Genomic DNA, 13,948 nt, shown 5'->3' on the forward strand with positions numbered 1-13,948 from the left:
TGAGAATTATCAGCATATAGATGGTGTTTTCAGTCACAAGACTGGGTGAGATCATCCAGGGGGTAAGTGTAAGGTAAAAAAGAGCTGAAGAAGGTCTGAACTCTGGAGCACATGCATATTTTCAGGACAGGAAGGAGAAGGGAAGCTATAAACAGAGCCTAAGAGAAAATCAGGGTGCAAGTGTAGTTCCTGGAAGACAAGTGAGAAGAGTGAATAGATTAAGGACAATAAGTTCTCATCTATGACACACGAGATAAGTACAGAGAAACAGACTGACCAACCCACGTGATCTGGGGTAGTCTGATAACTCTCAGTGCGAAGAGCCAAGGCAGCAAGTTGATGTAGATAAGTCACTGAGAACAACGGGTACCAAGCTTTGCTTCATTTTGGAATCACCTGAGAATCTTTCAAAAGTGGTGACACTTGGCTCCCTCCCCCAGACACCCTGATTAGGATTTTTTAAAGTTCCCCAGCTGAATCTAATGTGCAGCAATTTTGGGACACACTAGTTTAGAAAAATGCCCAGTGTATCAAAAGCTTTCTCAGTATAAATTAAGTTGAGGAAGCTTGTGGGAAGAGAGAGGGTTTAAGGGGAGGGAGGGGGCGGAAATCAGTGTGCAACTAGCAAATTATGTGGACAGCATAATTGTAAACTAGGTGCTTGTTATTAAAGGGTTGCGCTGGCAGGCGTAATTACATTTGAAAAAAATTTACATTACAAATTACATTTGGTGCACCAGAATTTTTGGTCCTTATACCAAAATTAAGTAGGTATTTGTTTCTGCTCAGCATCTGTTGAACAAAAGCAAAAAAAGTCTCTAAGAGTGAGACTTATGCCTCCAAATGGTGGGCCAGACCCCAAAAGGCACCGACTGAAAGAAGCCAGTAAAGAGTCACCCTCAATACCAGCGACAATTTGTAGGGATGCTTCCCAAGCAGTACGAAAAGCGATTTCTGCCACCACGTCAGACTGCCCCAGAATAAGGTCACAGATAGGTTTTCTTTCTTTTGTAGCTGATGTAACCCTATCCAGACTGGTTTTTTCTCCCTCCTAGAAAACTTGCAGCTGTGAGTTTAATGCCAAGTTGCCTGTTTCAAATAAAGTTCAATAAAGAAGGCCTAACTCAGATAACAAGAGGCTCTAGGAGATTCTTTATACACCAGCTGTTAACTTTTGTGTTGAAATTCTGGTTGGATATTTGATGCTTTCCTTTAATTCAGAAAAGCACTTAAAGCACTTAGGGAAGCACCAGATTGATTTTCAACTTGGGAACCCTCAGTCCGCAGAGCAACTCAGAAACAGTTTCAGTAACATTGTGTGAGTGTTTTCTGCTCTATCAAGCAGGTAAAATGGAGTTAGAAATGCATTCTGGACAAAGAGTTTGCTTATGATGCAATAAGGAGTTTATACTGAAGGGAATGTGGACAAAATCAGGAGGAAAATCGGATGGGAGTGACCTGACTTGATAGGAGGATTCAGAGATTAGTAGAGTGGGGGTTGACGGTTAGGAATTGGGGTGGCAATTGGAAAGGAAAGACCTGGAAAAAAAAAACGAGAGAACCCTGATCAGAGAGAAGGGGTAGATAAAATAATAAACTAATCATCAGGAACAGGAGAGAGAAGAAACAAAGGAAAGAAAAAGAAGACAGTCCTTGAACAAGGGAGAAAACGAATAAGCCAGTTAATACGGAAAACTTTGGGCAGGGAAAGGAACGGGACCAGCATAGAACCAGACGATGAGGTGGTTAGGGCAGAAGCTGGGAGAAGACTGCCCAGGTTCTGATGTGAAGGAGGAAATAGGATCAAACTCGCTGTTTTCTGCCATTATTGGCAACTTTGCAAACTGTCATACCTACAGCAAAAAAGCATCAGGATAATACAAAAGCTATCTGTAGATAACAGAGATTCAAATAGTTGTGGTTAATTTATTACGGATACATTTCCAATGTGAAAGGTCTGATGAATGTCCATAACAAGGATGATGCAACTGACAAGCAAATTTGGTTGTACACGTGGCATGAAGAGCAAGATAATAAAGCCATTTCAAAACACTTCGGTAAAATGTCTCTTAAGGACCATGATTAAGCCTATTTTCAAAGAAGTTAGTGAAATGTTACATCTGATTTATAAAATTAGAATGTACTTTTTACAGAGGAAATAATTTCAATATATAAAATAATAATCCTGAGACATAATACACATAACATACCAATAATATGCAAAGCATATGCTAAGAATATCCCAAGATTATTAAGTAAAGTGATTTAGTAAGTCTGGAGTAGAGTCTAGACTTCTGTATTTTTATAAAACCTTATGCATGCATCTGATGTATATACATCCCCAGAGCCACTGGCCCAGAATATGTCAGATTCAAATGAAGAGTAAACTTGTGGCCAATAAGCATTTTAAATAATAATTGAAATTTATGACTAACAACACTTTACTGTTGATGCCTAATGTCATCAATCAAAACTGCACCAAGACTTTGATAAATAGAAACATGTCATGGACCACAAGGGCATTGACACACTCCCAGGAACCTCCCAAATAGGATGCAGTTTCTGAAATATTTATATTAATAATATTTTACTCAAAAATTTTACTTAGGGGAGGATACACATCTCTTTTAATTTGACATCTCTTCTCATGCAACCCATCGATAGGAATATAGATTTTTTTTAAACCTGATTATTTCTAGTGCTTTACACGGTGAAAGTACACATCTCTATGATTTTGCAGGGGCCCTCTGGGAATCATAAATACAGTTTTAGATACAAAAGATATCCTGAGAGTTTTACTTTTTGTTGTTGTTGTTCTATACTGTCTGATTTGGGGAAGACAAAATAAAAAATATTATCAGAGGAGATATAGACACTTGATTAAGTGGGTGCCTGAGAAACAATACTTGTTACCTATTTAATTGAAGTGACAAAAAATTAAAAATAAACATTGAAGGTAACATAATTGTAAAAATGTTAGCTCTTTCAGAAGTGAGGATTCTTCTCTTTTTTGTTGTTGTTTTCTTAAATAAGCCAGGATGTGACAAAGTCAGCATAAAGCGCAGAAAGTTTGATAAGACAATTGATAAGACAATTGTCTTATCAAAGATTGATAAGACAATCTTTGCTATGTAGGTAGATGACACTGAAAGATTAACTCTTCATATTGTAAGTAAAAGCCATAAATGCTAAATCAAAGAAGCAATTTCATCAACATTGAGCAAATTTGCTAAGCCATTAACACATTCCATAGCTTTTCAGACTCAGGTATTATAAACCAAGACAAATAAAATTTACATTCCAAGCTTTGCCTTTCCTTGTGCTCTTTAATTTTCTGGAACATACTGCCTGGCACTTGAGGACAAATCCTGTGAGACCACGAGAACTAATTTCAGAAGATGTTATTAGCATAGGATGAGTTCATCATTACTACCTTCAAGTAATCAATAAAGAAGCATTTTTAAAGGTCCTCAGTTCCAATTTCCAATACAGTCAGTACCAGTAGCTACAACCCCCATAAACTCTTCGGAGTCCTCAATAAGTTTTAAGAGTGTAAATGGGTTTGAAGAACAAAACAAAAAAAGAAAGGAAAAATGACAGAGGAGTACTATTTTAGGGGAAAACTGTTCTTTTCCTTGAAAAATAGAAGCACATTTGTCGTCGTATTTTCACTGACACTGTTGCTCCTATAGTAGTCTCAAACACCAATATTAATTGTAACTTTAAACCGAACCAAAGTGACCAACTTCTATTTCATAGAGAAAACGTCAAAGTAGATAATGGAGAATTGCCTCTCACCAATCAGCGTTTTAGCCAACAAGGAGAACTCATAAATACATCTAACACAACTTTCTAAAGACACACACTTGCTACAACTTTATATCCCTTCTGAAAGTGGCAAAAATTAATGAAAGATAAAGCTTATCTGTAGCATGTGAAAAGCAAAAGCATATAAACATAAAATTATGCTCTGTGATCAATGTTTCAGGGGTTTATCTTACTTTGAAATAATTTAGGTGTCCAGTGATTATCCATTAATTAGCTCTATTTAATCAGTCTAAGGATTCAAATTCCCTAGAGTTCTTTTTTAAATTGAGATATAATTCACATACCATAAAATTAGCCTTTTTGTCTATAAATCATTTTCACAGTTCTTTTTTTAAAATTTTTATTTATTTTATTTATTTATTTTTGGCTGCATTGGGTCTTCATTGCTGCGTGCGCGCTTTCTCTAGTTGTGGCGAGCGGGAGCCACTCTTCGTTGCGGTGCGCGGGCTTCTCATCGCGGTGGCTTCTCTTGTTGCGGAGCACGGGCTCTAGGCGTGTGGGCTTCAGCGGTTGTGGCTTGTGGGCTCTAGAGCGCAGGCTCAGTAGTTATGGCGCACGGGCTTAGTTGCTCTGCGGGATATGGGATCTTCCCAGACCAGGGCTCAAACCCGTGGCCCCTGAATTGGCAGGCGGATTCTTAACCACTGCGCCACCAGGGAAGCCCCCAAATTAGCCATTTTAATGTGTACAATTCAGTGGTTTTTAGTGTATTCACAAGATTGTACAACCATCACCATCACCCAGAATATTTTCATCACCCCAAAAAGAAAACCCATACCCATTAGCAGTCATTCTCTATAATTCCCTTTCCACTCTATCTCAGCAACTGCTAATATATGTTATGTCTCTCTGTTTTACCTATTCTGGACGTTTCACATAAATAGAATATACAACATGTGGCTTTTAGTGTCTGGCTCCTTTCTCTTAGCATAGTGTTTTCAAGGTTCATCCATCCTAGAGCAAGTATGAGTATTTCATGCCTTTTAGGGCCAAATAATATTTCATTGTATGGATATACCACATTTAGTTTATCTGTTAATCAGTTGGTGGACATATGGGTTGTCTCCACTTTTTGCTTATTATGAATAATGCTGCTCTGACCATCTGTATACAAGTTTTGGTATGAAAATATGTTTTGAATTTTCCTGAGTGGAACCTAGGGGTGGAATTTCTAGATCACAAGGTAACTGTATATGTTTAATTTTTGAAGAACTACAGAACTGTTTTCCACAGCAGCTGCATTATTTTACATTCAGACCAGCAGTAGCTGAGGGTTCCAAATTCTCTACCTTCTCACCAACACTCATTATTGTGTATTTGATTCTAGCCATCTTGGTGCACATGCACTGGTATTTCATGGTGGTTTTGATCTGCAATTCCTCAATGACTAATGATGTTGAGCATCTTTTTGATATGCTTATTGGCCATTTGTATATGTTCTTTGGAGAAATGTCAAGTCAGATCCTTTGCCAGTTTTTCAATTGGTTGTCATTTTATTATTAAATTCCCTAAAGATCTTGGAAATTATCTTCAAGCTGACATACTACAAAACATGATTCCTATTAAAATAAAGCATCTGTCAAAATAATGATTCAATTTAGTTGTAGAAAAAGTGACATTTTTCATAACCAATCAGTACACCTGCATAAGTTTAGAGAAAGCATGTCCAAATAGAAAAATGTGCTTTTACATTATACTTGACATTGATAAATCAGAGAAAATATTGGTTTTTTTATTATACCAAAATTATTCAACTAGTCTTATTTGCCAAAGGTTTACCTTAATTACATCAACTTGGTTTCTTAAAATGTTTCTGAGTTAGTTTCTGCAAGAGTACATTTTATTTTAATTGTAGCATATTGAAAGTATTATTAGTTCAAGCTCCCTGTTTTCTTGGAATTTTAGAGACATTGAAAGGACACTTATCTCTACAAGCCAGCTGGAATAGAGCTCCTTTATTTTTCTATTTACTCTTTCCCTGTCCTTCATCACTAAGACGATATTCTCATCTCTTCACCTCTGAGCATCTAATACGTCTGAAGGTGGAACATTGCTGTCTGTCTGACTTCTCTCATTCCTCAAGACAGCTTTTCTTTCTTAAAACAAGTTCTATCACCTATTCTTCCATCTTTGTTACATCTGAAATTCCCACACCCCCACCCTTGGTCTTTTTGTTTACAATTGAATCTTTTTCAATTTTACTGTTTTCCATTCTTATTTGTTTTTGTCTTCTTCTTTTTTTTTTTTTAATCATCTTTCACTGCCCGAGGCAAACAGACTGGAGAGTGGTTCTGCAATCCTTTGTTTATTATTAATTAATTTATTTTTGCTGTGTTGGGTCTTTGTTTCTGTGCGAGGGCCCTCTCCAGTTGTGGCAAGTGGGGGCCACTCCTCATCGCGGTGCGCGGGCCTCTCACTATCACGGCCTCTCTTGCTGCGGAGCACAGGCTCCAGACGCGCAGGCTCAGTAGTTGTGGCTCATGGGCCCAGCCGCTCCGTGGCATGTGGGATCCTCCCAGACCAGGGCTTGAACCCACGTCCCCTGCATTAGCAGGCAGACCCTCAACCACGGTGCCACCAGGGAAGCCCCTTTGTTTATTATTGCTTTTGATTTTATCCTAATCAAACTTTCTTAATCTCTCTCTCATGCTCCATCCAGTTCAAATGCCTCTTAATTTGCATTAGAACACTAATATCACAAATGGTGTAACACAGACATCCTTCTTCTGTCGTTCAGAACGGTAATTTCTAAAGTATTCTTATCTATGTTTTCTCTACCTCATTTCTTCATAATCACCTTGGAGACAGGTATCAGGAAGGAAGGGGAAGCAGGAGGGAGAATGGGAGAGAAGGAGGGAGAGAAAGAAGGAAAAGCAGAGACGGAGAAGATGGAGGGAGAAGTCTGTTTTGCTGCTTGGAAGCAGCGAATAGGACTCCTCATTCCCACCTTCCTACATTAAAAAACTTTGGTTTTACTCTATAAATCCTATAAAACGCGTTTGTAACATAATTACAGGGGCCTAAAACATAATAGGCTTGTCCATCAATCACACTTGTTATTCAAATTGCTCTTTCACCTGAGTGAGCAAGACTCCTTTTGCGAGGGACATGGCCCTCACAAGAGGAAGGAAAACCCAGAGGAAGGAAAAGATACAGAATATTCCGGGAATAGTGAAGAAGATAAAAATTAGAAAGTTTTCAAGGGCCGTAAATGCCAAACTGGGAGCCTGAATGTCACTCTTTATCCTGTTTTGACTTAAGGAAGGACAGTAAATTCTGAACAGGACTCCTTTGCATATGCTGTTCCCTGTGCCTGCAATGGTCTTGTCTCTGGCCCTCACTCCCGGCACACTACTCCCCTTTTCTTGGTAGAGTTGGCTCCTTCTCATATTTGGCTTAAATGTTTACTTCCTCATGACACCCTGCACATGTGATCCATTCCCTCCTCAATTTTTATCACAGCATCTGTGATTTGTTTCTATATAATTAATTAAACCACCAAGTGTAATGATGTGTTTATTTATCTGCCCAGCCTCTCCACTGGCACAAAGTGTCACAAAGTTAGGGACCATGAGTTTGTTTACAATGTTTCCTTAAAAATAATGACCATATCTATCCAGCATTCATATCCCCATCCAGCCAAATCCTTCCCCGTGTTCCAGACCCACATCAAGTCCATCTCTTCCATGAAACTGTTCACCCCTTTCTGTCCACAATGCATCAAGAAGAGGAGAGGGCAAAACAAAGACCCTCATAAAGCATCTACCTTTTTAAGCAGGCAAAAAAGAGAGCTGGAACCCTAGGAAAGAGAGGAACAGAAGAAGGCAATGTCCCTGACCCCAAGAGAAAAGAGAGTTTCAAATAGGAGTTGGTAAACAGCCTTAGAAACTGCACAGATGCAGAACGGGCTGTGAGCAAACGCTTTTCCACCTGGAGATCGCCACTGATCTTTAAGAGAAATTTGCAAGACAAATACTGTATGATCTCACTTATATGTCAAATCTAAAAAAAAAGGAAAGCTCTATGGATACAGAGAACACATTTGTGGTTGCCAGAGGCAGGTCAAAAAGTCCAAACTTCAAGTTATAAAATAAATGTCATGGGGATGTAATGTACAGTACGCTGCCTAGAGTTAATAATAGGGTATCGCATATTCGACAGTTGCTAAGAGAGTAGATCTTAAACGTTCTCATCACAAGAAAAAAGAAATTTGTAACTATGTGTGTTAACTAGACTTACTATGGTGATTGTTTAGTAATATATCCATATACTTAATTATCATGTCATACACCTGAAACTAACATAATGTTATGTCAATTATACCTCAATTTTTGAAAGAAAAAGAACATTAGAAAAAAAAGAGGATGCTTCATCGGGGTGATAGGGATGGAAAGCAAATTGTCAGGGTTCAAGAGTGTGCTTTTGAGAAGCCAGGAAAAAAGAAGAAAAAGAAGGAGAAGGGAGGAGAAGGAGAAAGAGAAGGAGGAGGAGGAGGGGGAGAGGGAGGGGGAAGGGAAGAGGAAGGGGGGAGGGGGAGGGAAGAGGAGGAGAGAGGAAAGGAAGAAGAGGAGAAGTAGCTTGTGTCTGAGCAAGAGAGAGATGTGGATAGTTGACAAGAGAAAGATTAAAAACATAGGGGCGGGCTTCCCTGGTGGCGCAGTGGTTAAGAATCTACCTGCCAATGTAGGGTTCGAGCCCTGGTCTGGGAAGATCCCACATGCCGCGGAGCAACTAACCCCGAGCGCCACAACAAGTGAAGCCCACGCGCCTAGAGCCTGAGAGACACAACTACTGAGCCCACGAACCGCAACTCCTGAAGCCCACACACCTAGAGCCCATGCTCCGCAACAAGAGAGTCCACGGCAATGAGAAGCCCGCGCACCGCAACAAAGAGTAGCCCCCACTCGCTGCAACTAGAGAAAGCCCGCGCGCAGCAACGAAGACCCAATGCAGCCAAAAATAAATAAATAAAAACAACAAAAAACCCATAGGGGCAAGACGGTGCTGAATGAGGTTGGGAGGGAACTGTTAGTGATGTGTTGTTAAAGGAAGCTTCAGAACATTCCTTACAGGATTGCCAAGACCGCATAAGGCAGTAACCTAACTTCACATTTGCTCTTTCCTCACATGTTGGAACAATGTCAGAAAGCCATAGAAGAGACGACGGCAATAAGGTCTCTGTCAATAAGACACTGAGGCCTGAGCACAAAACCAACTGCAAGGGGAGGGTTGCTTGTACCGCAAAGCCCAAACCCACCCATCCACCTTCTTTACCTCATTCTTTGGTAAAGAATGAGGTCTTCACCAAAATTCATCTACATGGCTCTCGCTCACATCCCTGAGAAAGGGATTTGCAAAATCTTCCCCCATAGCATCACAGGATTCCAGATCTGGAAGAGACATTAAAAAGTATCTAATCATCCACCACAATGGACCCAAATCAAGGATGATGTTTTCCTTTCCCTATTGTAGTTTCCTTTTTTCTCTGCAGGATAATATTTCTTTTAATAAATTTCACTCTTCCACCAAAATATGACAGAGGCATAGCTGATAAATAGAATGTCTCATCTTTCCATCTCTGAGTCCCTAACTGGTTTAATAATTCACTCCCTCTCAGTGCCTTAAAAATGGAGCTTTTATCTTTGAATCCATCTATAAAACCGTTCTCTTCTCCTCCCACTTGCTAAATGGACTCCATTTATCACTCTTTTTATGGGTGCTTATCTACTCCAAGGGAAGTCTGATCAGATAACCTGGTCCTTAGAAAAGCTGAGGAAGATTGTTAGGAATGGCTTCTATTGTTTGAGAACCTCTCTTTGATCTGAAATTTTTAGGAAGGTTATAGGATGTCTCCAGGGTGTTTTGCATTTTTGATGGCCCAGGAAATTATTACCTTGGTCTCAGAGTCTGGAGAGCCTTTGCTAAACATGTTCGCTGGATCCAGCCCTTCAGGATGATTTGAGAATGAGCTTAATCCCCAGTCCGAGACTGAACATTCCTGGTTTAATGTTGTGATATAATATGACAGATTTATACATTGCTCTGACATAACGAAATGCAACGAGATGAAGTGTTTTATTTACACAGTAACGTCTTATTTCAACAGCTCACTGACTGTTGTACAGGCTTTCTTGGCCTTGTAGAAAAGGCCCCAGGAAACCTCCCTGTGAGCTTTGCAGTGCAGCCTCACCAGTTCACAGAGACCAAAGCTGTAGGCCAGGAAGTCAGGAAGGAAGAAAACAACAATATAAACAAACAAGAAAAAAACCCAGGAGGCCTGGGCGCATCTACTCCTCAAAGGCACCCATACAGCTCTCAGCTGCCCAGGTGGCCTCTCCTCTATCCGGATACAGAGACCACAGAGTAAATGCTTGTTGCATGAACCCCTTCCCAGGTTCGGCACTCGCTCAACAAACACGGCTGATCGTTCCTTCAGTGAACACTGTTCCCTCTAGGAGAGAAAAGGCAGTAGTACAAAGATGAAAGGGATAGAGCTCTGCATTCAAGGAGAAGGCAGCCTTGTGAGGAAAGCAGACAAACACTTAAAGTCGAAGTGCTGTGCCCTACAGGAGCAGACATACTGGGTGTTAGGGAAGGGGATGTGTAGAAGAGATTAAATCCTGGGGTAGCTGTAGAAGACGTTAGAGAATCATCTCAGATGCAAATCATTTCAGCTGTAATGGACCAAACTCACAGGACTCAAACTCGACTCCCCAGGTGGAGAACATGGGGAAAGATTTGGTGCCTTCTACCAGAGGCTCTGGCTATCGTGTTAGAAGGTACAGGAGTTCTTGGTCACCACTCTTCAGGAAATTTGAGAAGTAAATGAGTGAGTGTGATAGAGGGACGCTGGCTCACCATCTTCCAGAGAACGACCAGGACTGGGCATGGAGGAGAGCAGGGGACACCCTAGATAACAACGTTCTTATTTTTACTAGAGCAAAGCAGATCCTCCCCCAAGATGGGTTTTCCAGTGTATTGGAGTAGAAGCAAGTGAGTGCAAAAAAGCCTTCTTCATCACCAACTTGGGAAAAACAAGAAGGAACTGGCTTGCTCCAAGGTTTCCTTCCACCCTCTAGCTTTTAGAGAGAGAAGAAAAAGCAGACCTCATTCTAAAGTAAAGCCTTACTCCTCAAAGTGTGACTGAAGGACCAGCAGTACAAGCGTCAGCTGGAAGCTTGTTAGAAATGCAGAAGCTCAGGCCCCAGCCCCCGCCTGCTGCCTCAGAAGCTGCGCTCTGAGGAGATCCCCAGGTGATGGGCGTGCAGGGCCAAGTTTGAGAAGTCCCGCTCTAGACCAGCAGGGGGTCTAAATACTGGAATCACCTGAGGGGCTTTTTCAACAACTGATCCCACCCCCAGGAATTCTGATTTAAATAGCCCAGCTCCCTAAGTGATTCCAAATGTGCAGGAAAGGTGGTTTAGCACCCAGAGGCCTCCAGTTCCCCCATGAGAACCTTTGAAATAGCCGCAGGTCCGGACGCTGCCGCCATGGAATCAGCACGGGGCTCCCTGAAGCCCAGGGAAGCAGCTGCCCGTCCCGGTGCAGGTAGGAGCGGGGACCAGGACTGGCTGGCCACACCCAGGGGCCACAGCTCATCAAGACTGTTCACTGTGCATTTCAGGATGTGGACTCCGTGTAGAAATTTGCCATGGTAGATCAAAACACGAAGCCTGGAATGTTCTATGCCTGCGTGTTTAGCTCATCCTCAAGTCTTTTGCAATTAAGATAGGAGGAAGGTTGTCCTAAAAAGTTAGGGGCCTAAAGTTGAAAGCCAAAAAAAAAAAAAAGCCCCAAAAAACAAGAGGACAAAAAGAGGAGTTACCCTAATGAAGCGACACCCAGCAAACCCCTGCGGTGAGTCAGCACGGGGAGGCCCAGCCCCTTCGAGGGGAGCCTGGAGCTCAGCGCGGGGCTGGGCAGGGCTGTGTGTGGGCAGAAGCTGCTGCTTCTCGTCCCAAGACCAAGTCTGAACAGCAACTTCCCTCCCTCAGCTGCTTGAACTTTTTTTTTTTTTTCCTCTGAGGCTGGAAAGAAGTGTCACATTTTGCTCCCTCCTAAGCCCGCTCCCCACCCTTTCCCAGGGACCGTGCGCTGTGTGGAGGGCGAGCCGGGAGCCACCTCCAGCCTCGGGTGGCTGTGACTGCAGGAAGAACTTTCAGCCGCTCTCACCCTCGCACTATGAAGTTCCTCGGGAAGCCCAGGAGCCAGAGAGCTGCTTTTCTGCCTCTTTGCTTGCTCTTTTTGAAGATTCTGCACCCAGGGCACAGCCATCTTTACAGCAGCCGCTATGCTGGGTAAGTGGAGAGGCTCTCATGCCCTGATCAGCTTGGACTCCGGTCAGGGGGCCGGTATGCTCTTGAGTGCCTCACTTTCTCTGGTCTGTAGTCTCTGCGTGAATCTGTATGCTTTCCTGGTCACCTAACATTAAATGTATATGCAGTCCCTGGCTCTTTGGAGAGAATGTGGTGGGCGCAAGTCTAGTTTCTCATACTGTTTATGACGTGCCAACCTCAGCTGTGGACCAGGGTTGATGGGGAGTCTGTCTTTGGAAGAGCGGTGGCCAGTACGTGCAGTATTTGCCTTGGTGGTTGCTCGGCAGGAAGGATGCTGTTGTGACACGTGAATTGTGACCTGAAAACTAAAGCTTCCCCTTTAGGATTGTATGCAGAAGCCGTGGGTGGAAATTCACCAGTGATTAAAAATTGTGTGGGTTTTTTTTTTTTTTGAGTGCTTGTTAGTCTACAGAGTGGTTATTAGATTTTCTAATCTGAGCGATGCAAATGAGTCAACTCAATAAGAATAAACGTAGCCAACTGTAAAATTATGGGTGTTTTTCTGAAGGGAGAAACTCAGAAGGGGAAAACCATTTGTATTTCCCCGCTGTGCGGGTTAGCGCGCTTTGTATTTGCTTCGCCTAACGAGGCACGGGGCTGCGTGTAAAGCGGCTGGGACTGCGCATGTCTTATTATCCTGAAGGGTTGCTTCGGAATACGCAGCGCGTGCTTTGCTTGAATTTGCAAGGGGTCGTTCTTTGAATCTGGAAATTATGGCACTCCTGCATTTTAGGGCTGGAAGAGCCTTAAATAGCTCCTCTAGTTCAATTCCTTTCTACAGAGGAGGAAAACCAGGGTCTTAAATCTTTGGGGTTTTTTTTTCTTATTTAAAAAATATTTAGTTGAGGTGTAGTCGATTTACAATGTTAGTTTCTTTTTAAAATTTTATTTATTTAATTTAATTTTGGCTGCATTGCTGCACGCTGGCTTTCTCTAGTTGCGGCGAGCGGGGGCTACTCTTCCCTGCAGTGCGCGGGCTTCTCACTGCGGTGGCTTGTTGTGCAGCTCGGGCTCTAGAGCGCAGGCTCAGTAGTTGTGGCGCACGGGCTTAGTTGCTCCACGGCATGTGAGATCTTCCCGGACCAGGGCTCGAACCCGTGTCCCGTGCATTGGCAGCCAGATTCTTAACCACTGCGCCACCAGGGAAGCCCTACAATGTTATATTAGTTTCAAGTGTACAACATAGTGATTCAAAATTTTTAGAGATTATACTCCATTTAAAGTTATTATAAAATATTGACTGTATTCCCTGTGCTGTACAATATATCCTTGTAGCTTTTTATCTTATTTTTTAACATCTTTATTGGAGTATAATTGCTTTACAATGTGGCGTTAGCTTCTGAGTATAACAAAGTGAATCAGCTATACATATATCCCCATATCTCCTCCCTCTTGTGTCTCCCTCCCACCCTCCCTATCCCACCCCTCTAGGTGGTCACAAAGCACCGAGCTGATCTCCCTGTGCTATGCGGCTGCTTCCCACTAGCTATCTGTTTTACGTTTGGTAGTGTATATATGTCCATGCCACTCTCTCACTTTGTCACAGCTTACCCTTCCCCCTCCCCATATCCTCAAGTCCATTCTCTAGTAGGTCTGTGTCTTTATTCCCGTCCTACCCCTAGTTTCTTCATGACCTTTTTTTTTTTCCCACTAGCTGTCCATTTTACGTTTGGTAGTGTGTATATGTCTATGCCACTCTCTCGCTTCGTCCCAGCTTACCCTTCCCCCTCCCCTTAAATCTTTTAAAATAGGCTACAGTTGCTCAATGATGGCCAGTTGAGGAA

At 42.2% G+C, this 13,948-nt stretch overlaps 1 protein-coding gene across 1 annotated transcript in view; it reads left to right on the forward strand.

The window, feature by feature from the left end:
* The first annotated feature begins 12,009 nt into the window (after window positions 1-12,009).
* Window positions 12,010-13,948, forward strand: part of CPA6 (carboxypeptidase A6) — a 255,340-nt gene continuing 253,401 nt past the window's right edge. The window contains exon 1 of the mRNA XM_024127074.1: window positions 12,010-12,125. Coding sequence (XP_023982842.1) covers window positions 12,010-12,125 — 116 coding nt within the window. The remainder of the gene's footprint in view (window positions 12,126-13,948) is intronic.

The sequence above is a fragment of the Physeter macrocephalus genome, chromosome 15 (assembly GCF_002837175.3).
Source record: "Physeter macrocephalus isolate SW-GA chromosome 15, ASM283717v5, whole genome shotgun sequence".
Taxonomy (NCBI): Eukaryota; Metazoa; Chordata; class Mammalia; order Artiodactyla; family Physeteridae; genus Physeter; species Physeter macrocephalus.